Source organism: Drosophila takahashii, chromosome 3R (assembly GCF_030179915.1).
Source record: "Drosophila takahashii strain IR98-3 E-12201 chromosome 3R, DtakHiC1v2, whole genome shotgun sequence".
NCBI lineage: Eukaryota > Metazoa > Arthropoda > Insecta > Diptera > Drosophilidae > Drosophila > Drosophila takahashii.
In genome coordinates this window covers 29,644,520-29,667,395 of record NC_091681.1, presented here as the reverse complement: position 1 = coordinate 29,667,395, position 22,876 = coordinate 29,644,520, and the positions used below count along the sequence as shown (strand labels likewise).

General features: G+C 38.6%; 4 protein-coding genes and 1 long non-coding RNA gene across 10 annotated transcripts; 4 read left to right on the top strand and 1 right to left on the bottom strand.

The window, feature by feature from the left end:
- The first annotated feature begins 5,014 nt into the window (after nucleotides 1-5,014).
- On the top strand, nucleotides 5,015-7,495 carry LOC108060339 (UDP-glycosyltransferase UGT4-like). Its single transcript, XM_044395443.2, has 5 exons — nucleotides 5,015-5,108; nucleotides 5,219-5,366; nucleotides 5,423-5,552; nucleotides 5,628-5,983; nucleotides 6,048-7,495. Exons 4-5 carry the CDS (start codon nucleotides 5,728-5,730, stop codon nucleotides 7,478-7,480), a joined length of 1,689 nt encoding a protein of 562 aa, XP_044251378.2. The 5' UTR covers nucleotides 5,015-5,108; nucleotides 5,219-5,366; nucleotides 5,423-5,552; nucleotides 5,628-5,727; the 3' UTR covers nucleotides 7,481-7,495.
- A 2,804-nt stretch (nucleotides 7,496-10,299) lies between these two features.
- Nucleotides 10,300-13,764, bottom strand: LOC123003305 (uncharacterized). 4 transcript variants are annotated; one of them, XR_011419159.1, is made up of 8 exons: nucleotides 13,612-13,764; nucleotides 13,375-13,499; nucleotides 12,188-12,223; nucleotides 11,920-12,129; nucleotides 11,714-11,855; nucleotides 11,263-11,441; nucleotides 11,052-11,205; nucleotides 10,300-10,877 (listed from the first exon to the last, which is right to left on the bottom strand). It is a non-coding gene; the product is annotated as an uncharacterized lncRNA (long non-coding RNA). The 4 variants fall into 4 exon arrangements; XR_011419161.1 differs by lacking the exon at nucleotides 13,375-13,499 and having other exon boundaries at nucleotides 13,612-13,629; XR_011419158.1 differs by lacking the exons at nucleotides 13,375-13,499; nucleotides 13,612-13,764 and adding an exon at nucleotides 13,098-13,223.
- A 1,082-nt stretch (nucleotides 13,765-14,846) lies between these two features.
- Nucleotides 14,847-18,747, top strand: LOC108069846 (UDP-glucosyltransferase 2-like). Its single transcript, XM_017160103.3, has 3 exons — nucleotides 14,847-14,874; nucleotides 17,021-17,335; nucleotides 17,395-18,747. Exons 2-3 carry the CDS (start codon nucleotides 17,086-17,088, stop codon nucleotides 18,690-18,692), a joined length of 1,548 nt encoding a protein of 515 aa, XP_017015592.2. The 5' UTR covers nucleotides 14,847-14,874; nucleotides 17,021-17,085; the 3' UTR covers nucleotides 18,693-18,747.
- Nucleotides 18,685-20,693, top strand: LOC108069845 (UDP-glycosyltransferase UGT5-like). Of its 3 annotated transcripts, XM_070217081.1 has the most exons (3): nucleotides 18,685-18,747; nucleotides 18,862-19,236; nucleotides 19,337-20,691. In XM_070217081.1, the coding sequence occupies exons 2-3, from the start codon at nucleotides 18,975-18,977 to the stop codon at nucleotides 20,632-20,634; spliced, it is 1,560 nt and encodes a 519-aa protein (XP_070073182.1). In that variant the 5' UTR covers nucleotides 18,685-18,747; nucleotides 18,862-18,974; the 3' UTR covers nucleotides 20,635-20,691. The 3 variants fall into 3 exon arrangements, with proteins under 3 accessions (XP_070073182.1, XP_017015590.2, XP_017015591.2); XM_017160101.3 differs by having other exon boundaries at nucleotides 18,715-19,236; XM_017160102.3 differs by lacking the exon at nucleotides 18,685-18,747 and having other exon boundaries at nucleotides 19,114-19,236; nucleotides 19,308-20,693.
- Nucleotides 20,694-20,907: 214 nt separating this feature from the next.
- LOC108069792 (UDP-glycosyltransferase UGT5-like) lies at nucleotides 20,908-22,701 on the top strand. Its single transcript, XM_017160030.3, has 2 exons — nucleotides 20,908-21,202; nucleotides 21,366-22,701. Exons 1-2 carry the CDS (start codon nucleotides 20,950-20,952, stop codon nucleotides 22,694-22,696), a joined length of 1,584 nt encoding a protein of 527 aa, XP_017015519.2. The 5' UTR covers nucleotides 20,908-20,949; the 3' UTR covers nucleotides 22,697-22,701.
- Nucleotides 22,702-22,876: the final 175 nt, after the last annotated feature.

Below are 22,876 nucleotides of genomic sequence, written 5' to 3'. Positions count from 1 at the left end.
ATACATGAGCTGGCTGCCAGCGGCGATTCCACATTCTCGAATCCCCCTTCCCATTTCCCTTTCCCCAGGCTCCTCGCTCCTCGCTCCACTGACAAATCTAAACAGGCATGTAATCATTTCAGCTGAGGTCTTAATGCCGCAACGCAACGCTGACACTGCCTGCAGTCATAGTCAGTTAGTTAAAGTCCACATATTCCTTTGGCTTTCAGCTACCAGCCACCAGCTGCCAGCTTCCAGCTTTCCCCTCTCACCGATCCTGCCTGACATTTGTGTGCATGCACAACGCGGCGTATGCGCAATATATAGAATGCACGCTCGCTTTGTTGGAGCTTCAAGGAGCACTTTCGAAGGGCTTTCGGCTTTTGCGGCTGCAAGGGGGAAATATAAATGGTAGCGTTGATTAAAATTTATAACAATGCGTGCGTCTAGACATGACATTCCATGGTTATGCGAGGAATGGGAGGCACTAATGAATTAAAATAAATAATTATGTGCAACATTGGGCAATGCATTCCAACTGGGAGAAGTCGAATTAAAGATTTATTGGCTAAAGTCGATTCACTTAATTTATTTCTGTTGAATGGTCGAAGCAATGCAAGGAAAATCTATTACAGAATGTGGAAAATTTAATTTTCAACTTAAGTAAATTTTTAAAAAGTTTATCAATTATAAAATATATTTTTTGTTTGAGTTTTTCAATTTTTATAAGAGATTTTTAAGGAAGAACTCTAAATAAAATCAGTTTTATCATATCTATGTTATGATACAAATTTTTCTCGCTGTCAAATATCAAAAAGTCATGACACACTTTATTGAAAACTATGATCTGCTTGATTTTGTGTCAGTGGTGATGGCCTCCAGGTGAACTGGTTGCGAAACGGTGTGGACTTCTGTTTACGGCCTGCTTTGCCGAAGCATTTCATTTAATTCTCGGCACTTAACTTGAACTCCATGCAGTCAGTTCCGCCCCAGCTGCCGACCCCCAAAAAGAGCTCAAAGTGGCCGCCAGCGCGTCAACATAACATTTTTCGCTTTATAAATATTTGAACGCTTAAAAGCTGGCAAGGACCCGTCGGAAAAGCAGAAGAGCTTCAATTGCAGCCGAGAGCTCACAGCTCCTCTGGCTGGTTTTTGGCTGTTTTTGCCTGGTTTGCGCCCGGTTTTTGCAGCTTTGGACTGGAGGATGTTTTGGCCAATTTCCCTGTTTTCGCCGACTTTCCGGTTCTCGGGGAGCGGAGGCGATAATCGCATGAGGTTGAGCGCTTTATTGGCCCCGCTTATGCTCATAAAAGTCGACCAGCCGAATGGACTGAGTGCTGGCTGCAATGCATCCGATTCGCACGCCGGAGATTTGGGGCGGCTAATTGGAATTTGTAGCCGGCAATTAGAGTCCTCCTCGCAGGAGCAGGACAAAGAGCAGCACCGCAGCTGACACTTTAAGGCCATTGAGGATTGCACTTGCATTTGCGTTTGCATTTCGCCCCGTCCAATAACAATAATGGCAACCAAACGAGCCACGAGCCACCAGCTCATCCTGCGACCTTCCAGCGGCCTTAGTTTGGCATTAGTTTGTATTATCCTCGGGCGGGGGAGTAGAAAGGGGAGGATCCAGAGGAGGTGCTTCTGGCGTAATATTGTTATTGCTAGCATTATTGCGCTCAATGTGGCACAAAAGTTGCCTGCCACAAAGTTGGTGCAGAACTTTCAGCCGTGCCTGCTTGACATATAAATTTTAATTTCTCGGCTCGAGTGGAAGTGGAAAGTGGAGGGCAGAGAGTGGCAGCGGAACTTTGCGGCCAGCCGCAGAACACAACACAACACAAACCAAGGCAAAGGCAAACACAAACACACAATCAGAAGCCGAAACTAAAGTTGCATTGGCCACACTCGAGAGCAGAGGAGAGCAGCTGGCACTGCTGCTGGTTCTGAAAAAAGCCCGGTCGGCGGTTCAAGGCCGTGGTCCGAGCTCCCAGCTTCCAGCTCCGTGCCAGCATCAATTTATGAAGCCACACCAACAAACTGAGAACCGAGAACCGAGATCCGAAAACCCCACCGACAGACAGCCCGCCAGCGAAACGTAATTTATTGAGTCTGACGCTTGTCAGCGGCGTGTGAAGTGGCTGCCAGCAGCAGCTGGCAATTTCTGGGGGCCAAGCGGCTTCTCTTGGGCCGAACCCAACTTTCCAGTTAGGCTGCCGAACCCTTTGACAACTTTGGGGCCCCAACGGAAATGAAAGGCTTTGGCAAACATTTGCCGAAACTATAGGTGGGGCCGTCAAAAGTGGCAATACCTTTATGGGATTACCGAGTTAACAGTTGGCCTTTTTCAAGCGTCTAATTCCACAGAGAAAAAATCACACAATTAATCAATCATTTGGTTTTTTATTAAAGAGTTCCGCTTAATCTGGGAATCTGATTTCTGTATGAAAATGATTAAAACTTTGGTTCACAAGAGTCTCTTAAATAATTACAACTAACCTTTTTCAACCTGTTTTTCGAAAATGGGCAAGAAAAAAAAATATTCTGCTTTGGCTCAAAGTTGATTGGGAATGTTATTACAAATTCAACAAGCTATATTATTTATCATGTGGTACATGTCTTCCTTTGATCGAAATGAAAATGCAGTAAGGTAAAATACGAACACATCATTTTTTAATTACAAGTTCAATGAAGTATTTTTCCATTTCATTCACAATAACCAAAGAAAACTTAATAGGATATAAAAGAATATGTCCTTTAAAAGATACAAAAATGTATAACCGATAGTGCTGAATTGTTTTTTCTCTGTATCACATTCCGTGAAAAAGGAACCGGAAAGGGAGAATGACACATTAAAGACGCCCAGCTCCGCTCTCACCTTTCCGGCCCCGTCAGGAGCTATCTTCATCTGGAGAAGGCACTCCCACGCCACGGAGATGGAGGCACATCCTCCAGATGCCTTCTTGCCGCACTGAGCCCGCAGCCAAGTCGAAAGACAACTGCGGCTTTTATTGTTTCCGCTGTTGACATTATCACGGCAGCGACACCTGCCGGGCGGGCAGGGCGACTGGCGTTTTATTGTTTTGCGTTTGATGCAATGTGACAGCCCGCCCTTATTTCTGCTCCTTTATATCCTCGCGTGCGAGGACAACAGGCATTTGCACACCGCTAACAGTCAATATTGCGCATACACCGCATGGCTCCATTAAGATAATTAAAAGCTGCCGAGTCACGCTGCAGTTGGCCAAAGGATTAGTCGATAAGCACGCCGAATGCGGCAACAAGTCAGCATGGCGGAGAAGAAGAAGAAGAAGGAGAGAGATGGCCAAGACGCTCTATTAGCCAACTGCCGCTGAATAATTAGACAGCTTCCGCTTTCGTTTCCGCTTCCGGTGGCGTCAGCTCGCATAAATTACACCCAATAATGCCCCGGGAAGGAAAAAAAAGAAGGCACTCTTCAAGTGAAGGGTCCTTAAAAAATCAGGCGCCCAGCTGCTGCTGCGGTTTGTTTTCCCAAGGACAAGGCAAGTCTGTCGACCCGGCTTTTGTCATCGCCAGTTGGCGGCAAATTGTGATTTAGTGCGGCGCATTTCTTTTCAGCGCCCCGTGGTCCGAATCAAAAGCGCATAAATATTGCCAGCTCGAGTTGCCGCATTGATATCATTTACATTTCCGTCGGAAGCGTTTACACGCCTGTCACTGCTCCTCTCTTATTTATTATGCATTCCGCTGCAATTGAAGCCGTTTTTGCACACACTCTTGGTTCCGGCCCACTCAATTACGGATGCACAATGCTCCGGGGGCAAAAACGCTAACTGGAATCCATCTAAATTACTTTGGAACGATGATTGGATGTCGATTAAAAAGATGGCAAATTGAGCACTACAATTTAATTACCAAAATTGACGGCGGCAATTTTGGGCAAACTGGAGTAAATTGCCCGACCGTTACATCCGGAATATTCAGATGGGAAATCTTTTGTTGAGTGTTCGAATAACTGATATCGTGGAAAGAGAGAATCGATATAGAATTTGGAAACCCTAAAACTTCTGATTCTATGGCAAAGCTCAGAGCCTTATTTAAGGCACACTTTCCCAAATATTTGAATTATTTCGTTGAGCACTTTCATCTCACCATTTCTCCTGCCTGATATGCCAGCTCAAAAATGTTACAGCCATCAACTCAGCAATGCAAACGCTTGCATTTTACGAGAATTGTTTATTTGGAATGCAACGATGCATTGTTGCCACACTGATCCCATTTTCCCATGTTCATGGGGCAGCCGTCAAAGGGACAACAACTCCAAAAAAGAGAGACCCGAAAAGAGGAGCCATAACCATTTTTTATGCAACGCTTTTTGCGGTCGCCGTTAACGCTGATTTATGAGTGTTAAGTTAATTTGGGCTGCCAGGACTCCCACTTCCCCGAATCCTTGATTGGGCCGCATCCCCCGGCCGCAGTGCATCCAGGTCCCACTACTTCATCATTCTAGGCAGCAGTTCATGCAACTCATGCATGTTTGAACGGCACCACCGTCCCACATAAACTCACCCACCCAACTGCCCTTCGCCACCCACAACCACCCATTTAGAGCCACCCAAACTGCAACTGCAGGATGCAAATAGAGGCTCCGCTGAAATGCACTTTGAGTTATAGTCAAAATATAAAACGCACAGTTGCATTTACGAGGCCATAGACTGCGCCCGGGCAAATGGAGAGCGATGGCATTTTACACCTTCACCTGCGGGGGCAGTAAAAGGTTAAATGCTGAATTATCCGACATTCTTGCGGGGTCATGCGAGTGGCAGGCTGGCCACTACTATGTACTCCAAATATTACCATGTCAATGGTAAAGGCATTAATTTATTTTTATTCATGTACGTTCACTTACTTTCCCCGCAAAACACAACGAAATTCCCATCTGCATGCTGTGAGAGAGCTACAAAAAGTTTAATTTATATCCCATACGTTATATTTTGTACAAAAGAAGGCCCTGTTTAAAGCTTAAGTAAGAGGTAAAAATAATAATATTTAAAATGGGTTAAAAAAAAATTGTCAAGTAAAAAAATATTCTCTCATTAGTCAATTCGATTAAAATAAAAGTGGTATTACGTTCCGAAAAGCTAAAGGCCTACAGTTCCTATAGAACATGTCCTTGTTAAATATTAATTTACTTTTTCTTTGCTTAGAAAATGTTTCTCAATTCTAATTCACCAGATTTTATTTCTTTTATTCGTAGGAAAGGACTCTGTTATGGCTATAATTATGGCAAAGATTAAGTATGGAAAACGAGGTACAGGCATAAAAGACGGTACCTTAGTATGTCCTGCCCTCCGCCGCTTGTTGGTAAATGAAAATCCCCTCTAGTGGCTATTTCGAGAATATTAGTAAGTGAAGAACTCCCTCTAGACGGCAGTTAAGTGAAAGTGAAAAACCCCAATAGATGGCAAATTTAGCGCATGCGGAATAAGGGTGGTTACAAAAAGGGACGGCTATAACTATCAAGAGAAAGAGGCCGCAATATAGCACGAGGGATGTTTTTGAATATAATTTCCCCGTTGGCGCCAAGGCAGGTATATTTTCTCAATAAAGCTATCAATACCTAAACATAGCACTTATCAGCTTATTTTATGGTTCTCGCTCCGAAGTACGGAAAAATGGAACTTTCGGGGGTGATCGACAATGTTCAGATAAGATTGCGTTCACTTTGGGCCCGAGCTCCGACATGAGCGGACTAACAGTGTGAAAATGCGCCTCGGCTGTGCTTGGCTGGCGCTCGGCCTGCTTTTGCACCTGAACCTTTACCTGGACTTGGGTCTGGCGGCCGATATATTGGGTGTATTCCCGTACCGCCTTCCCTCGCCCTTCCAGATGGTGCGGCCCCTGATGCGGGCTCTAGTCGAGCGGGGACACAAGGTCACGATGATCACACCGGAGGGATATCTGCCCGACATCGTGGGAGTTCGTCACATACGCGTGCCCATGCTGAACAGGCTAATGGATGGTGAGTCACGTGGAATGTGCTTGCCACATTGTTTAGACTGTATTCGATTTCAATCTTCCTACAGATATAATGGAGAGCGATAAATTTCTGGACTTGTTGGGCAACAAATGGCGGGAGGGCTGTCTGGCTGCCACGATCTTTTACAACGTTTCGCATGCCATTCTCAGCAACGAAGGCGTCCAAAGGATGCTAAACGACAAGAGCGAGCGGTTCGATATGGTCATCTTGGAGGCCAGTCACCTGGATGCACTTTACGGCCTGGCCGAGTTCTACAACGCCTCGCTGGTCGGAGTTTCCTGTATGAACGTGAACTGGAACATTGACTATTTGGCGGGAAATCCTGCTCCCAGTGTATATGAACCAGTTTCCCCGGTGGGATTCGCTCTTGATTACTCGCTGCTCAGCCGGTGGAACAATTGGGTTTATATTACGGAAGAGAGGCTTCTGGAGCGACTCGTCTTTCGACCCGCCCAGTTGAGGGTCTTTACGAAGTTCTTCGGTTACACCGCTGAGAAGATGAGTGAACTCAGGGACAGATTCTCCTTACTTCTGGTCAACACCCACTTCAGCATGGGAAGGGTGCGAGCCAATGTACCGAACATCATTGAGGTTGGAGGTCTGCACCTCAGCGAACCCCCAGAACCGTGTGGTGAGGAACTGCAGAGATTTATGGACGAGGCGGAGCATGGTGTCATTTATTTCTCGATGGGACTGGACATTCTGGTTAAATATCTGCCGGAAAATCTGCAACACCATCTCCTGCAGGCCTTCGCCCGACTAAAACAGCGGGTGGTTTGGAAGAACGAGATCGCCATGATGCCCAACAAATCACGAAATATCTATGTAATTGAAAGAGCTCCTCAGCGCCAGGTGTTGGCCCATCCCAATGTGCGGCTTTTTATCAGCCACGGCGGAATGCAGAGCGTTATAGAGGCGATAGACAGTGGAGTTCCGATGCTGGGATTGCCACTGTTCTTCGATCAGTTCAACAACTTGCATCGGGTGCAGTTGGCCGGAATGGCCGAGGTCTTGGACACCAATGCTCTGGACGCAGATACTCTAACCGAAACTATCAAGAAGCTGATCGAAAACCCCAGCTATGCGAAAAGAGCAAAGGAAATGTCTCGATCCTTCAGGGACCGACCCATGAGTCCGCTGGAGACTGCTCTCTGGTGGACGGAGTACGCCCTGCGACACCGGGATACTAGCCACATGCGACTCAATTTGGACGAAATTCCTCTGATGCGCTACTACAGATTGGACAGCGTGCTCACCGTTGGAATTCGCTTTGCCTGCGTCCTTGGATCGATTACCTTTCTGGGCTGGAGATTGTACCGGAAACGTCGCAATAGGCAGAGACGCCTTCGTGAGAGGAAAAGAGCGTTCATGGAGATGCAGATGCGATTGCTGCACTCAAAAAAAAAAACGCCTAGAATCGCCTTTGGTTTTAGAAAATCGCCTATGGATTTGCTTTACTGGCGATTTTGTCTATATTAAAGAAAGTAGGTTTTTAAAATCAAAGGCGTTTTATTCTAAAAAACAAAAAAAAAACATCTGCGATTGAGAAATTTTTTACTAGAAAGTAAAAAAGTTATGTCTTACAATTAGAAATAAAGGTTTTCTAAGAAATAGAAATACCGTTTTTTTTAATATAGAAACATATTTTCTAAACCCAAAGAAAAAGTTTTATGTTTTTTAAAAAACTTTTCCTTATTCAAGGAAAAAAAATTCTAAATTAAGAAAATTGTTTCCCAGAAAGAAAAACATTTTCCATAAATCTAGAAAAATATGTATTTTGTTTTAGAAAACGATGCCTGCATTTTTAATAATATGTTCCTAAAAAGGCTGTAATTTTTTTTTAAATTTGTTTAAATAAACCCACAACTAAATATATAAAAACTAGAAATGGTTTTTTTTATTTAAATGTTTTATTGAGCACTTTATCGGACTCGAGGTCACTTTTCTAGCATTTCAACACACTTTATAGTTTACGTTTTAAACATAATATCAAAACAAAATATAATTAAAAATAAAATTTTGGCTTAATATAGCTGTTGTTGTTAAGTAAATGAAATTGTGCGGGTGGGTGACATATGTCTGATAACCTAATTAATTTATAATTTAAATATCCAGTTTTCATGAAGCAGGTTGTATGCTCGCAAAAAATAGTTTCAATTTCAACGCACAAAAATGTTATCTCATTTTCCACCAACATTACTTCTTTAATCTCAAAAGATTTAAAAAAAGGTTCAAATGAGTATAATATAAATGTTTTTTTGTATAACACATTTCGTAGCTTGACAAAGGAATAACAACAAATTTGTTGAGAATATGGTATAAGTTTTGAAATTTCTGTGTAAAACAAAGAGTTACTTACAAAGCACTTTGTTTTGCTTAGTACTAACTCATTAGTTTTTGAGTTTTGTAACTTCTTAGCAAACTGAAAACTAATTTTCATAGAAAGGGATAATAAAATATTTCTTCTGGACATAGTGTTTTGGCAATACGATTTCAGAGACTTGTGTTTAGCTTCAAACGGAAATGTCCACAAGTATTTTAATGGACCCGATTGCTCAACTATTTTGGGGTAATGGTTTAAAAAATGATGTTTTGGTTTTAAATTGTCTTCAAATAAAATCTGGTAGTCTCGGTTATGAGCAAGTATTACTGATTGTAAAGTTTTTATATCGTCTTTAGAATAGTCTGATAAAGTTACTAAGTCAATTAATTTAAGTAAATTTTTAACAAATTGCCAAACACTATCGTTCTTGGGAATTTTATCGGAAATCATTAGCGGAAAGAATGTTATGAAGGTCAATAGCTCACGAGCAGTTGCTTTGATATTGAATTTTTTTAATAAATTTAATTGAAAGGCTGGACATATGTTTCCTATCTCAGCTTCTCCATAATCAAAATCTGTTTTTCTTATGTTCAAGAATTCCAAGTCAAATATTTTTTGTTTAATATAATACATAATAATATGACAAATATCATATCTCAGCACGCCTTCAAATAAGTCATGCAAAATGTCTACAGCATAATTAGATGTTACGGAGAAATTTTGAAGTTGATTAAAGAGACAATCTGATTTTATTCCCGTCATAGAGAGATCTGAGAGGCTTAAGTCATTTTTATAATTTTCTTCATTTCTTAAGCTTTGAGTACATACATTAAATGAGACATAGCTATCTTGCTTTGATATTTTGCAAAACCTACAAAAAAAATTTGAAACAAATGAAGTGGTGAATCCTAAAATACCGTTCAACCCTAAGTTATCGCCTAGTATTAAACCAAGGATTAAATAAACTGTATATTCCTCGCCATCTACTTTTATGTGAACACCTCTATCTTCAAATTTCTTTAGCACTTCTATAAATTTAAAAAAACATTTAGAATTGCCTAGTCTTTTAACGTCTTCTGATTTGTAAATAGCTGCTGTAAAAATAGTATTGTATTCCAGAGGTACTGACGGAAAGGAAAGATACACTCCTGTAAGCGGACTGCGATGTGGTCCTAAAGGATTATTTATTTCAAAATCGTCAGTGTATAAAAAATATGGAATTTTATATTGTTTGTCTTTATTGTTTGACTTAATTTTTTTCCACAAAAGTCCGTTTGTAAAATTTGTAATTTTTGTTTGAGCTTCATAGAAATTAAGATTTTTCATACAACTTTTAAAAACATTTGGAAGCTCGAAGAAAGATTTTAACTGAAACTCTAAAGGTAATATGACCCCTTTATTTTTTTTATCTCCTAAAGTCATTTTGTTTTTTACTCTTAGTGGGGCAATTTCGCTGTTAATTGTGATAATCTGAGGCTCCCTATATAAATTTAACTTTTCAAGATTTTTAATGGTTTTATATTCGTTTTCAACGTTTTTAAAAGGATGTTCACAAAAAGTAGACAAATTTACTAGCCGTTCTTTAATTTCACTTAAGGTTGAAGTGTTTTCTAAAATACATTTGATTTCTTTATGTATTGGAGTTGTTATGTTTAGTTCTACTTGTTTCTGAATCTTATAAACTTCACTGCGGGGAAAATTTAACTGTGAACCTAAATTTAAATTAAATGCGAATGAATGTTGATATAAGTTTTCTTCTTCTATGTCCATCGGAATACTTTCTTTTGCTTGAGGCAATTCATGCTGAAATATTATATTGTCTCTTTCTGGATACGTTAAAATATCATTTTCCGATTGAACGACTTCATTAAAATATTCAGATTGATGTTCATTTTTTGTTAGCATGTGACTCTTGAAATGTTTAAAACTGGAAAAAACGTTAGAACAATCAGAGTATCCACAAGGAAGTTGTATGTACGGGTCATACGTATGTAACTCTTTAATATGAGAAATGAAAATATTTATATCGTCAAAACTACGACTTTTACAAAGTTTGCATATCAACATCATTTTTTAAAAGATTAATGTTGTTTGGTTGAAGTTCTTTCAATAACTCGGACAACGATCTGCTTTTTAAATCTGTTGTTAAATGAATGTTGTAAAAAAATTTCTGAATGAATGTCCAGAACAACGAGCACTCAACCGGATATTTTAAATTTAAAACAAAGAAACACTTAAAACATACGTCCAAACAATTAAGAATATTATCAAACTTATAAAATACACTTGAGACATACAAGTAATACTCTGTAATGTCGTAAGGGCTTGAACCTTTTAGACAAATAATGGGTTGCAAAGTAGTCTTACTTAGGTATCTTAATTCTATAATCTCTTTTAAATAGGTTTCTATTTCACCAACAGTGGGTCTCCAAATAACAAATGCGATCCTGGAGTCCTCTACTGTAAGCCTTTTTAATTTGTCACTCCTTTTTATCCTTGCCGTTGGAGGCAAAACAGCATGCATCAGCAGTAGTACCAAAAGATTTTGAGTTTCTGTTGAAAAAAAAAGGAATTGTTAAAACAAAATAAATAAAAAATAATTATGGGAACTACCAAAGTTTCAAACAAGTCAAATATGTGAAAAAATAAATTTTGCGAAATATGTTTGTATGGTTTTCAAAGTAAAGCCAAATTACATTTAATATTAAACTTTAAAAGATATATTACCTTCCAACTGTTCATTAAACGACTTTAAAATATTAAGGCTTTGCTTATCCTTAATTTTCAAAAGAGCTGCTGATACAAAACGGGTTTTAAAAGTGTCCCATTGGTCAAAATAATGGCTGCTGCCTTCATACGCTTTTTGAAAATCAGCTTCGATCTGCAACGAAATTTAAAAATTACATATTGGAAATGAGCTGAAGGCTAAGAGACTTACCAATTGATACCCAAATGACTGTTTTAAAATGGGGAAATCTTCAAAAACATTTTCTAATGAAATGTTTGTTTTTAAAAGATCAAACCTCCATTGATATGTATTAGACCATTTTTCGAGTACAACTTCCCTCGGCTCAATATTGTATTTAAGCCAATCCAAATCGACTGCGACTTCATCAGCTTGAATAGAAGCAAAACCAAAAAGAAAACAGTGAAATAAAAATATAAATGAAAATAGAAATAGAAATAAAAATAAAATAGAAATGAAAATAAAAATATAAATAAAAAAAGAAATGAAAATAAAAATAAAAAACAGAAATAAAAATGAAAATAGAAATGAAAAAAAATTATAAATGAAAGTAAAATAAAAATAGAAAAAATAAATAGAAATGAAAATAAAAATATAAATAAAAAGATAAATAAATAAATAAATTAAATAAAATAAAATTTACCTAAAGTTAGTACTTGGCTAGGTGGGATGTTTTCCTTATTTTTGCGAATAGATGACTCCTTAAATTTTGTTTGAAAATTGTACCAATTGCTGTAAAGCAGTCCACCCGGTTTTTTTCCTTTTATTTTTATAAAATAAGTTTCCTGCAATCAATTGATTTTATTATTTTAAATTTATTTTATATTTTTTTTTTTTGATTTGGCAAACCTTTATTTCACAATCGAACAATGTTGTAATATCAAAAGCAACTTTATCTAGTACGGGCTGCTTTGGTAAAATATCATTTATTACCATGTATTCCGAAATAATGTTACTTAATAATTTTCGATATTTTGAGTCCAAACGATTTTCTTTGGCAAAAAATTTAAAAATTAAAGTGGCTTTTTCGTTTTTTGCTAGAATTTGTGGTAAATCAATCTGAAATTATTTAATTTGCTTTAATACACTTTTTTTCCGTTATTTTCATATATTTTACCTCTCTATGATTTCCTGTCGATGTTTGTAATTTCCCCTTGAAAAAATATTAGGAAAGATTTAAAATTGCGTTTTCCAAATGTTTATATTTATGAACATGGAAGTACATATACAGACAGTCACAAAAGTATTCGTTGCGAGGTGGTTCATAAACAAATTAAGTTTTTTTTAACATTAAAGTAACCAATTAATTCTTTTAATAATTTTTTCAGAAATTATTATCATGTTATTTTATTTTAGATATTTTGAATGTGTTGAAACTGAAAAAATTAATAAAAGAATTAATTGGTTACTTTAATGTTAAAAAAAAACTTAGTTTGTTTATGAACCACCTCGCAACGAATACTTTTGTGACTGACTGCAAGTAAACACAAGGCATCCACATTTATTCATTTGCCGATTTGAAAGCAGGCCATCCACAGTCGAATTTGTTAGACGAACATTTTCGCGAACAGGCAAGATAGAATCGTTTCTATCTTTGTTAAACAAACCGTCGAACAAATTTCTATGAAATTCGAACGCGAACACTACCACCAACGACGAACATGAACATGTTCGCCGAACATATTAGACTGTGGATGGCCTGCTAAAGCCAGCGATCGACACACACACACAAACATATCGGCATGTACTACTTTACGGCACCGCTGATTTACATACACACATATATGTATGTTGAGATTTAAATGAACAAATTTTGTGTTTCGTTTGTGTCTTGAACTAAAATCTCAGTTTAGAAGACATTTTCACAAATGCACTGGATACATTTATTTTGCAATCAGTTTTACCACAATAAAATAATACACTTGGCAGCGAAATAAATGTTTTATTATAACGTGGCCGAAGATTACGAAATTCTCTTTACACTTATGTGCATACATACATACATATGTACAAACATATTTTGTTACCTTATTTAATTTCAAACACACAAACACAAATTGGAATAGGTTTTAAATATAAGAACTCAACTCTCTAGCGTTTCTGCGTCGTTCATTTGCCGCGTCCATCGAATTTTAATGTGACCAAGTGGTGCAATGGGAAAATAGATAAATGCTAGACAGAGAACAAGGCAAAAAAACTAACGGAAAGAGAAAAAAGTCACACATACATATGTATGTATGTATGTATGTATGTATCTATGCATGTATGTAAGTTCTCTGGTTAACCCTTTATTGTTTAACTTACTGCATTTTGCCAAGTTTTTAACCCGTGGAAAAAAATGATTGCTGGGCCAGCCAGTTCCTTAGGGATAATAGAACTGAGTTGTTCCCAAGTCATGACACGAAGACACGACTCTGAAACATGTAGATCTTGAAAGAAAAATATATTTACATATGTATATAAACAGTTAAATTTTATGTTCCCCGTTTTAAAAGAATTATAAATTTTAGTTACATACATACATATGTACAATGTACATACCTTGAAATATTTTTCCGAAGGCTTCGCCTTTCAAAGTTGTTAGCAGGTTATCCATCGTCTGCACAGATCGAACACTTCAGAAAAACTAAATGTGTTAGTGCTAAGCAATTAGTTCATCACGCGCGAAAAGGAAAACGGACGCGCACAGAGGCAACTGAAAACAACAGTTATGCACAGAGCGAATGATATGCACAAGAGGGACGCAGATGGAAAACGAAACGAATTTATCTTCTTTTTCGCCTACTTTTTTTGCTTCGAAAACAAGTCGGGAAGAACAGCCGAAAGATGTAACGCTTGTTAGGATGAGATTAAAAGGGCAATAAGGGGAAATCAAGTTTATTTTTACATTTCGATTTTATAAAGGTGTTCCTTTACAAAACTTAGATTACATTTACATACACACAAAAAAATTTGCTTGGTAAAATTGACCAACAAACTATTTTAATAGTTACGTGTATTTTGTTTTTGCTTTGGGTTTGTGTCTTTGCTAATTGTGTGTATTTTGTTGTTGTGAAATGACTATTTACTTAGTAGAATTGACAATTTTGCTGGTTGGGGCCTGTTTGACAATTATTACAGTTGATTTTACTAAGTTTTTTTTTTGTGTGTGTGAAATAAACCCACTTCTTAAAATGTAATATGTGTGACAAATATCTGAATTTTAGAAAGGAAAATATATTTCTTTTAAAATAAGAAAAATTTACCCGGAATAATAAGAATTTGAGAAGAAGTTCTTAAAAAAAAAAAATACCACGTATGTTTAAGAAATAAAAAGCCCTATAAACATGGGAATTAGAAAAATTTTCTATGTTTTATATTGATATGTCTACATTTAAGAAATATGTTTTAAAAAAAATTTCAGTTTTTTAGAAAAGCAATATTTCTATTATGTAAAAATTTGTCTAATGCTAATGGCGATTTTTTTTTATTTTTAGAAAAGTTTAGTCTTTTTTTTTCTAAAACCAATGGCGATTTTCACCCCCAAATAAAGAAAGGAAAATTAGAAAAATAAACCTTATAATTTAGAAAAAAATGGATTTTTCTGTATTTGAGAAAAAAATTTCTAAAAAAAATCGTTCAATAGAGAATTTTTATGGGGATTAGAAAATTTTTCTAAAGATTAGAAAATTTGTTCTCTTTATAGAACATTTTATCTTAAACACAGAAAATTTTTTTTTTTCTTTATTTAAGAAAAATAATTTTTTGAGTGTGAATGAAAAGATTCATTCCAATTAATTCAATTAATTTGAACAATTAGTTCAGGTAAATTCTTTCTAGATCTCGTATTATTTATGATCATTGATAAAATGTACCACGATCACAGACAGATATAATTTTTTCACCTACTCATTTCATATCTTATCTAAATGATTTTTATACCCTTGCAGAGGGTATTATGATTTCAGTCAGAAGTTTGCAACGCAGTGAAGGAGACGTTTCCGACCCCATAAAGTATATATATTCTTGATCAGCATCACAAGACGAGTCGATCTAGCCATGTCCGTCTGTCCGTCTGTCCGTCCGTCTGTCCGTCTGTCCGTCTGTCCGTCTGTCCGTCTGTCTGTTTCTACGCAAACTAGTCTCTCAGTTTTTGAGCTATCAGGATGAAACTTTCCCAAAAGTCTTCTTTCTATTGCAGGTAGTATATATGTCGGAGCCGACCGGATCGGACAACTATATCTTATAGCTCCCATAGGAACAATCGGAAAAAAAAAACTTTAAAAAATTCTAGCTTCGGTGTTTTTTGAAATATTACCTTCTACTTTTGGGGATGTTATTTTTTAAATATATCTGAATTTCGAATTAATTATTTAAAAAATCGGACTACTATATCATATAGCTGCCATAGGAACGATCGGAAAATTAATGGAAAAGTAATAGGAAATAAATTCTAGCTTCTTTGGATTTTATTGTATTATCTTCTACTCTAGGATATGACACTTTTTAAATATTTCCGAATTTCAATTTTAATTTAATCAAAATCGGACGACTATATCATATAGCTGCCATAGGAACGATCGGAAAATTAATGGAAAAGTAATAGGAAATAAATTCTAGCTTCTTTGGTTTTTATACCCTTGCAGAGGGTATTATAATTTTGGTCAGAAGTTTGTAACGCAGTGAAGGAGACGTTTCCGACCCCATAAAGTATATATATTCTTGATCAGGATCGATAGGGGAGTCGATATAGCCATGTCCGTCTGTCCGTCTGTCCGTCTGTCCGTCTGTCCGTCTGACCGTCTGTCCGTCTGTCCGTCTGTCCGTCTGTTTCAATACCGTTTGCGAGCTCAGTTTAAAAGCTAGCGCCTTGAAACTTTCACAGTCGTCCTAAAACATGTGTACGCAGATCAAGTTTGAAAGCCGACCCGATCGGACGTCTATATCCTATAGCTCCCATAGGAACAATCGGATATAGGTTTCACAAAATAAAGATATTTCGCTCAGTGTAAGGGCTTTTAACATGAATCTTATTCTTTTACGCATACCTTGATCAGGGTAAAAGCGCGTGTCGATCGGACGTCTATATCTTATAGCTCCCATAGGAACAATAGGGTGAAATCGGTCAAAATTTGACGTTTTTCAGGATATTTCGCGCAAAATAAAAGCTATTCCCATGAAACTTTCCAAATCGTATTTTTTTGTGCGTACCTTGATCAGGGTAAAAGCGCGTGCCGATCGGACGTCTATATCATATAGCTTCCATAGGAACAATAGGGTGAAAAATTTAAAATTTTTATTTTTTTCAATTATAGAATATTTTGCTGTTTATTAATTCATGTTGCTATTTTAGTCAAGTTTTCATTAGTGAAATCTGCAAGGGTATTAAAACTTCGGCTTGCCGAAGTTAGCTTCCGTCCTCGTTATTGTATTATCTTCTACTCTAGGATATGACTCTTTTTAAATATTTTCGAATTTCAATTTTAATTTGATCAAAATCGGACGACTATATCATATAGCTGCCATAGGAACGATCGGAAAATTAATGAGAAATATTAGAAAATTGAACATTTTTGCGATTTGTTAATTAATAGGAATGATCTGCAAGGGTATATAAGCTTCGGCTGGCCGAAGCTAGCATCCTTTCTTGTTTGGATTAACTCGTCTCAAACATTTATGACGAACAAATGATTATTAATAATTATACTTAGTCACTACAATAGTTTCTGTACTAAACATTTCATAAATAGTGGTATACTGCTTAATCTATTAAAATACATTTTTTAAAACTAGATTAGACCTATTTCTTTTGGCGTTAGGCAAGAATGATATAGCAAATATCAACTTTATTTACCGAAGAGAGTAAAGCCAATAGCTCTCATTTTCCAATCTAAAATTTATCAAACAAAAGTTAACGAACGTTTTTATTGTTTTTGCTTGTAAATACTACGGACTGTCATTGGTATCACAGAATTCAGATTAGATTGCGCTCATTTGCGGACGGAACTCCGACATGAGCGGACTGAAATCGTGAAAATGCGCCTCGGATATTCATGGCTGGTGCTTGGCCTCTTGTTGCTCCTGCAACAGGATCTCACTCAGGCAGCCAACATCCTGGGAATCTTTCCCTACCGCCATATTTCGCCCTATTTGGTGATGCAGCCGTTGGTCCGAACTTTGGCGAAAAGAGGCCACAATGTGACGCTAATCACACCAGAGGGAATGCCGAACGATATTGAAGGAGTTCGCCATATACGCGTTAACAAGCTGAATAGACGCATAAGGGGTGAGTCACGTTGTATGAAATTCTATAGAAATCTTTTAAAATAAAGTTATTTATTTTAGAAATGATCGAGACTGAACAAGTTCTAGACTTTATGATTAACAAATGGACGGAGACCACGTTGACAGCCAAAGTGTTTTTCAATGCCTCGCATGATATCTTGACTGATCCTGGGGTGCAGAGAATGTTACATGACGAAAACGAGAGGTTCGACCTAATCATGATGGAGCCGGCAAATCTGGATGCTCTCTATGGCCTGGTGGAATATTACAACGCCACCCTGATGGGATTGTCCAGTGTGCGCACCAACTGGAATACCGAAGAATTGGCCGGCAATCCTGCGCCATCCATCTACGAACCCATCTCCCCAATTGGCTATTCCTTGGACAGCTCATTGTTGAGTAGGATTCGCAACTGGATTCATATCACCGAGGAGAAACTGGTGGATCAACTGATTATTCGACCAGCGCAGTTACGCATTTTCCAGCAATTCTTCGGCTACTCGGCACAGAAGCTGCAAGAACTACGGGCCAGGTTCTCGGTCATCCTAATCAACAACCACTACAGTTTTGGAAAAGTTCGCGCCAATGTACCCAACATCATTGAAGTGGCCGGTCTGCATCTCAGCGAACCACGGGAACCGTGTGATAAGGAGTTGCAGAAATTCATGGACGAGGCGGAGCACGGAGTGATATATTTCTCAATGGGAGTGGACATACTGGTGAAGTTTCTTCCGCTTGAAGTTCAGCAGCCGCTGTTAAAGTCATTTTCAAAGCTAAAACAGCGGGTGGTTTGGAAGAGCGAACTCATCAATATGCCCAACAAATCGGAGAATGTTTATATTATTGATAAAGCCCCTCAACGTAGCATTTTAAGCCATCCCAACCTAAAACTTTTCATTACAAACGGAGGACTGCTAAGTGTGATGGAGGCGGTTCACAGCGGAGTTCCGATGCTGGGATTGCCGATGTTTTTTGACCAATTTGGTAACTTGCGTTGGGGAGAATTAGCTGGCATGGCCGAGGTCTTGGACATCAACTTTCTAAATGAAGATACTTTGACCACAACTATTCAGAAGATAATAGAAAACCCTAAATATGCCCAGAGGGCCCAGGAAATGTCGCAGCTCTTCAAGGATCGACCCATGAGTCCCTTGGATACGGCTGTTTGGTGGACAGAGTACGCCTTACGGAATCGAAATGCATCCCGAATAAGGCTCAATGTGGAGGAAATTCCACTGATACAGTACTATAGATTGGACAGTATCCTCATCCCTAGCGTTAGATTTGGATTAGTCGCATTGTCGGTGCTTTTTTTGCTCTATAGTTTGTTTTTGAAAAATCGTGTCGGACACAGATGATTCGTTTGATTGATAAACTTTTCAATAAAAGGCTTTTTAGCACTCCTATATAAAAGTATCGCTTATCTTAGTTCCTAATAGTAAATAAACATTTTTGCCGGCGATATGGAAATCCTGCTATCTACAATTTAATACCATGACTGTTCTCTTTCAATTAAAAATGTTTCAGTTATCAACTGTCTGGCAAATTGAACGAAACTTTTATGGGTTCTATGACACGCTCGATTAGATTGCGCTCATTTGTGGACAGAGCTCTGAAATGGACGGACTGAAAGCGTGAAAATGCGCCTCGGATATTCTTGGCTGGCCTTTGGCCTGTGCCTGTTTTTGCACCTCAATGGGAACCTTGACCTGGCACAGGCTGCCAACATCCTGGGCATATTTCCCTTTCACTACGGATCTCCTTATTTGGTAGTGCGACCTTTGATTCAGGCCCTAGTGGATCGAGGACACAACGTAACCTTGATTACACCAGAGGGCATGCCGCCCAATATCAAGGGAGTTCGACACATTCGCGTTCCCAAAATAAACAGACGTATGCAAGGTGAGTAAAAATACAAATTACCTTTTCGAAAAACTTTTTTTGCGCTTTGAACTCCTAAACACTTCAATCAGCTGCATTAACCTTTGTCTTTTCACTTTAGAAATGACCGATACTGACTTAATTTTGGGTTTCTTGAGCAACAAATGGATAGAAAGCATTCTGGCTGCCAGATTGTATTACAATATGTGTCAAGATATCCTTAGCGAAAATGCCGTTCAAAGAATGCTAAATGACAAGGGGGAGCACTTTGATCTCATCTTCATGGATGCGAGCAATCTGGATGCACTCTACGGCTTAGTGGAGTATTACAATGCCACTCTGATTGGCCTGACCTATATAGGTGTTAACTGGTACACCGAAGAACTGGCTGGAAATCGCGCACCAAGCATCTACGAGCCCATCTCCCAAAATGGCTACTCCAGAGGCAGCTCGATACTGAGTAGAATTTACAACTGGGCTCATATAAATGAGGAGAGGTTGCTGGTGCAACTGATAATCTTACCAGCTCAACTGCGCGTCTTCAAAAGGTTCTTCGGCTATTCGGAACAAAAATTCTATGACCTACGAAACAGGTTCTCGGTGATTTTGGTCAACAATCACTTCAGTGTGGGCAGGGTGCGATCTAACGTCCCCAACCTCATCGAGGTTGGCGGGCTACATCTTAGCGAATCCCCAGAGCCGTGCGATAAGGAGTTAAAGAAATTTATGGACGAGGCGGAGAACGGTGTCATCTATTTCTCCATGGGCATGGACATAATGGTTAAGTTTCTCCCCGAAAATCTTCAGCAAACACTGGTAAAATCCTTTGCACATGTAAAACAGCGGAGTGTTTGGAAGAACGAGTTCTATAATATGCCCAACAAATCGGAAAACATATATATGATAGAAAAAACCCCGCAACGCGACGTTCTAGCCCATCCCAAAGTGCGGCTTTTCATCACAAACGGAGGACTTTTAAGTGTGATGGAGGCAGTTGACAGTGGAGTTCCGATGCTTGGACTACCGATCTTCTTTGACCAATTTGGTAATCTCAAATGGGTCCAGTTGGCAGGCATGGCCGAGGTTTTGGATATAAGCAATCTAAGCGCAGATACTTTGACTAATACCATACGGGAGCTGATTGAAAACCCTAAATACACTTTGAGAGCTAAGAAAATGTCGAAAACATTTAAGGATAGACCGATGAGTCCTTTGGATACGGCTGTTTGGTGGACCGAGTACGCCTTGCGGAATCGGAATGTATCCCGAATGAGGCTCAATATGGAGGAGATTCCGCTGATTCAGTACTATGGATTAGACAGCATCCTTACCTCTAGCGTTCGATTTGGATTAGTCGCATTGTCGGTGCTCTATTTGATATATAGTTTGTTTCTGAAAAATCGTATTGTGCAAAGATGATTCGATCAATTGATAAATTTTCCAATAAAACGCTTTTGGCGCTCCCATATAAATTTAGCACCTCTTTTTATAACAATGTAAACAATGTTAAGTTCCTAATAGTAGATATACATTTTGCCGGCGATAAGGAAATCCTCCTATCTATAATTTAATAACAGTGGTTTCTCAACTAAAACCACGACCGCTCTCTTTCAATTGAAAATATTTTATTTACTCGCACATTGAACGAAGCTTCTATGGGTTCCCTGACACTTAAGATTAGATTGTGCTCATTTGTGAACAGAACTCCGAGATGGACGGACTGAAAGCGTGAAAATGCGCCTCAGTTCTGCTTGGCTAGCAATAGGCGTTTGCCTGTTTTGGCACCCCAATGACCTAATCCAGGCGGCCAATATCCTAGGCGTGTTTCCCTTCCACTACGGATCTCCTTTCTTGGTGGTGCGACCTCTCATCCAGGCCCTAGTGCAACGAGGACACAATGTAACCTTGATTACACCAGAGGGCATGCCCCCCGATATCAAGGGAGTTCGACATATACGCGTTTCCAAGTTAAACAAACGCATGCAAGGTGAGTGTTCTTTTCATAAACATTTATTAAATAGAATTTAAGATCATGGGACGATTCCAATTGTTTTTTAGTTAGTTTAGTTAGTTTAGTTAGTTTAGTTAGTTTAGTTTAGTTTTTTTTAAGCACTTTAATCAATTTATCAACCTTTGTATTTTCACACCAGTATTGATCGAGACTGACCAAATTTTGGGTTTTCTGTCTAACAAATGGATGGAGGCAATGCTGGCTGCCACAATGTACTTCAACATGTGCCAAGATATTCTTAGCGACGATGGCGTTCAAGGAATGCTTAAAGACGATAGGGAGCAGTTTGATCTCATCATGATGGATGCGAGCAACCTGGATGCACTTTACGGTCTAGTGGAGTATTACAACGCCACACTGATTGGCATCACGAGCATAAGTGTCAACTGGTACACCGAGGAACTGGCAGGAAATCCCGCACCAAGCATTTACGAACCCATCTCCCAAATAGGCTACTCTAGGGATACCTCGATACTGAGTAGGATTTACAACTGGATTCATATTAATGAGGAGAGACTGCTGGAGCATCTGGTCGTCTTACCAGCTCAACTGCGCGTCTTCAAAAAGTTCTTTGGCTACTCGGAACAAAAATTCTATGAACTGCGAAACAGGTTCTCGTTGATCTTGGTCAACAATCACTTTAGTGTTGGCAGGGTGCGATCTAATGTCCCCAACCTCATCGAGGTTGGCGGGCTACATCTTAGTGAGTCCCCAGAACCCTGTGGTGAGGAGCTAAAGAAATTTATGGACGAGGCGGAGAACGGTGTAATCTATTTTTCCATGGGCCTGGATATAATGGTAAAGTTTCTTCCTGAAAATCTTCAGCAAACACTGGTTAAATCCTTTGCTAAGGTAAAACAGCGGATTGTTTGGAAGAACGAGTTCTTTAATATGCCCAACAAATCGGAAAACATATATGTGATAGAAAAGGCTCCTCAACGCGACGTTCTGGCCCATCCCAATGTTCGTCTTTTTATCACGAACGGAGGACTTCTAAGCGTGATGGAAGCGGTTGACAGTGGAGTTCCAATGCTTGGACTTCCGGTCTTCTTTGACCAATTTGGTAATTTAAAATGGGGCCAGTCGGCAGGCATGGCCGAGGTATTGGACATAAGCAATCTAAACGCAGAGACTTTAACTAATACCATTCATGAGCTGATTGAGAACCCTAGTTACTCTCTGAGGGCTAAGAAAATGTCGAAAACATTTAAGGATAGACCGATGAGTCCTTTGGATACGGCTGTTTGGTGGACGGAGTACGCTTTGCGAAATCGGGATATATCCCGCATTCGCCTTAATGTAGAGGAGATTCCACTATTTCACTACTACAAAATAGACATCATTCTTACTTTTGCCTCTCGCTTTGGATTGATCGCAGCATCAGTCATCTTTTTGGGCTCCGTGTTTTTTAGAAAATGTGTGACAGGCGATATAAGGAATCGAATGTATTTTAACTTTTCAATAAAGTGAGACTATGCCTATTTTACAACTTCTTTTTGTAAATAAGGGAAATTTAGGAAATCGGGAAGTACCATTCTTTTATTATATTTAAAATTAAAAATATTTTATGATTTTATTATTATAGTTTTTATTCGTTTTTCACGGTGTAAGTAAAAACAGCTGATTCCTGATAATGGGTTATCATTGCAG

Coding starts and splice junctions, on each gene's coding strand:
- LOC108060339 (XM_044395443.2), top strand. CDS start 5,728: ATGCGCCTCGGCTGTGCTTGGCTGGCGCTCGGCCTGCTTTTGCACCTG. Junction 5,984..6,047: donor GCTGAACAGGCTAATGGATG/GTGAGTCACGTG, acceptor ATCTTCCTACAG/ATATAATGGAGAGCGATAAA.
- LOC108069846 (XM_017160103.3), top strand. CDS start 17,086: ATGCGCCTCGGATATTCATGGCTGGTGCTTGGCCTCTTGTTGCTCCTG. Junction 17,336..17,394: donor GCTGAATAGACGCATAAGGG/GTGAGTCACGTT, acceptor TATTTATTTTAG/AAATGATCGAGACTGAACAA.
- LOC108069845 (XM_070217081.1), top strand. CDS start 18,975: ATGCGCCTCGGATATTCTTGGCTGGCCTTTGGCCTGTGCCTGTTTTTG. Junction 19,237..19,336: donor AATAAACAGACGTATGCAAG/GTGAGTAAAAAT, acceptor TTTTCACTTTAG/AAATGACCGATACTGACTTA.
- LOC108069792 (XM_017160030.3), top strand. CDS start 20,950: ATGCGCCTCAGTTCTGCTTGGCTAGCAATAGGCGTTTGCCTGTTTTGG. Junction 21,203..21,365: donor GTTAAACAAACGCATGCAAG/GTGAGTGTTCTT, acceptor TTTTCACACCAG/TATTGATCGAGACTGACCAA.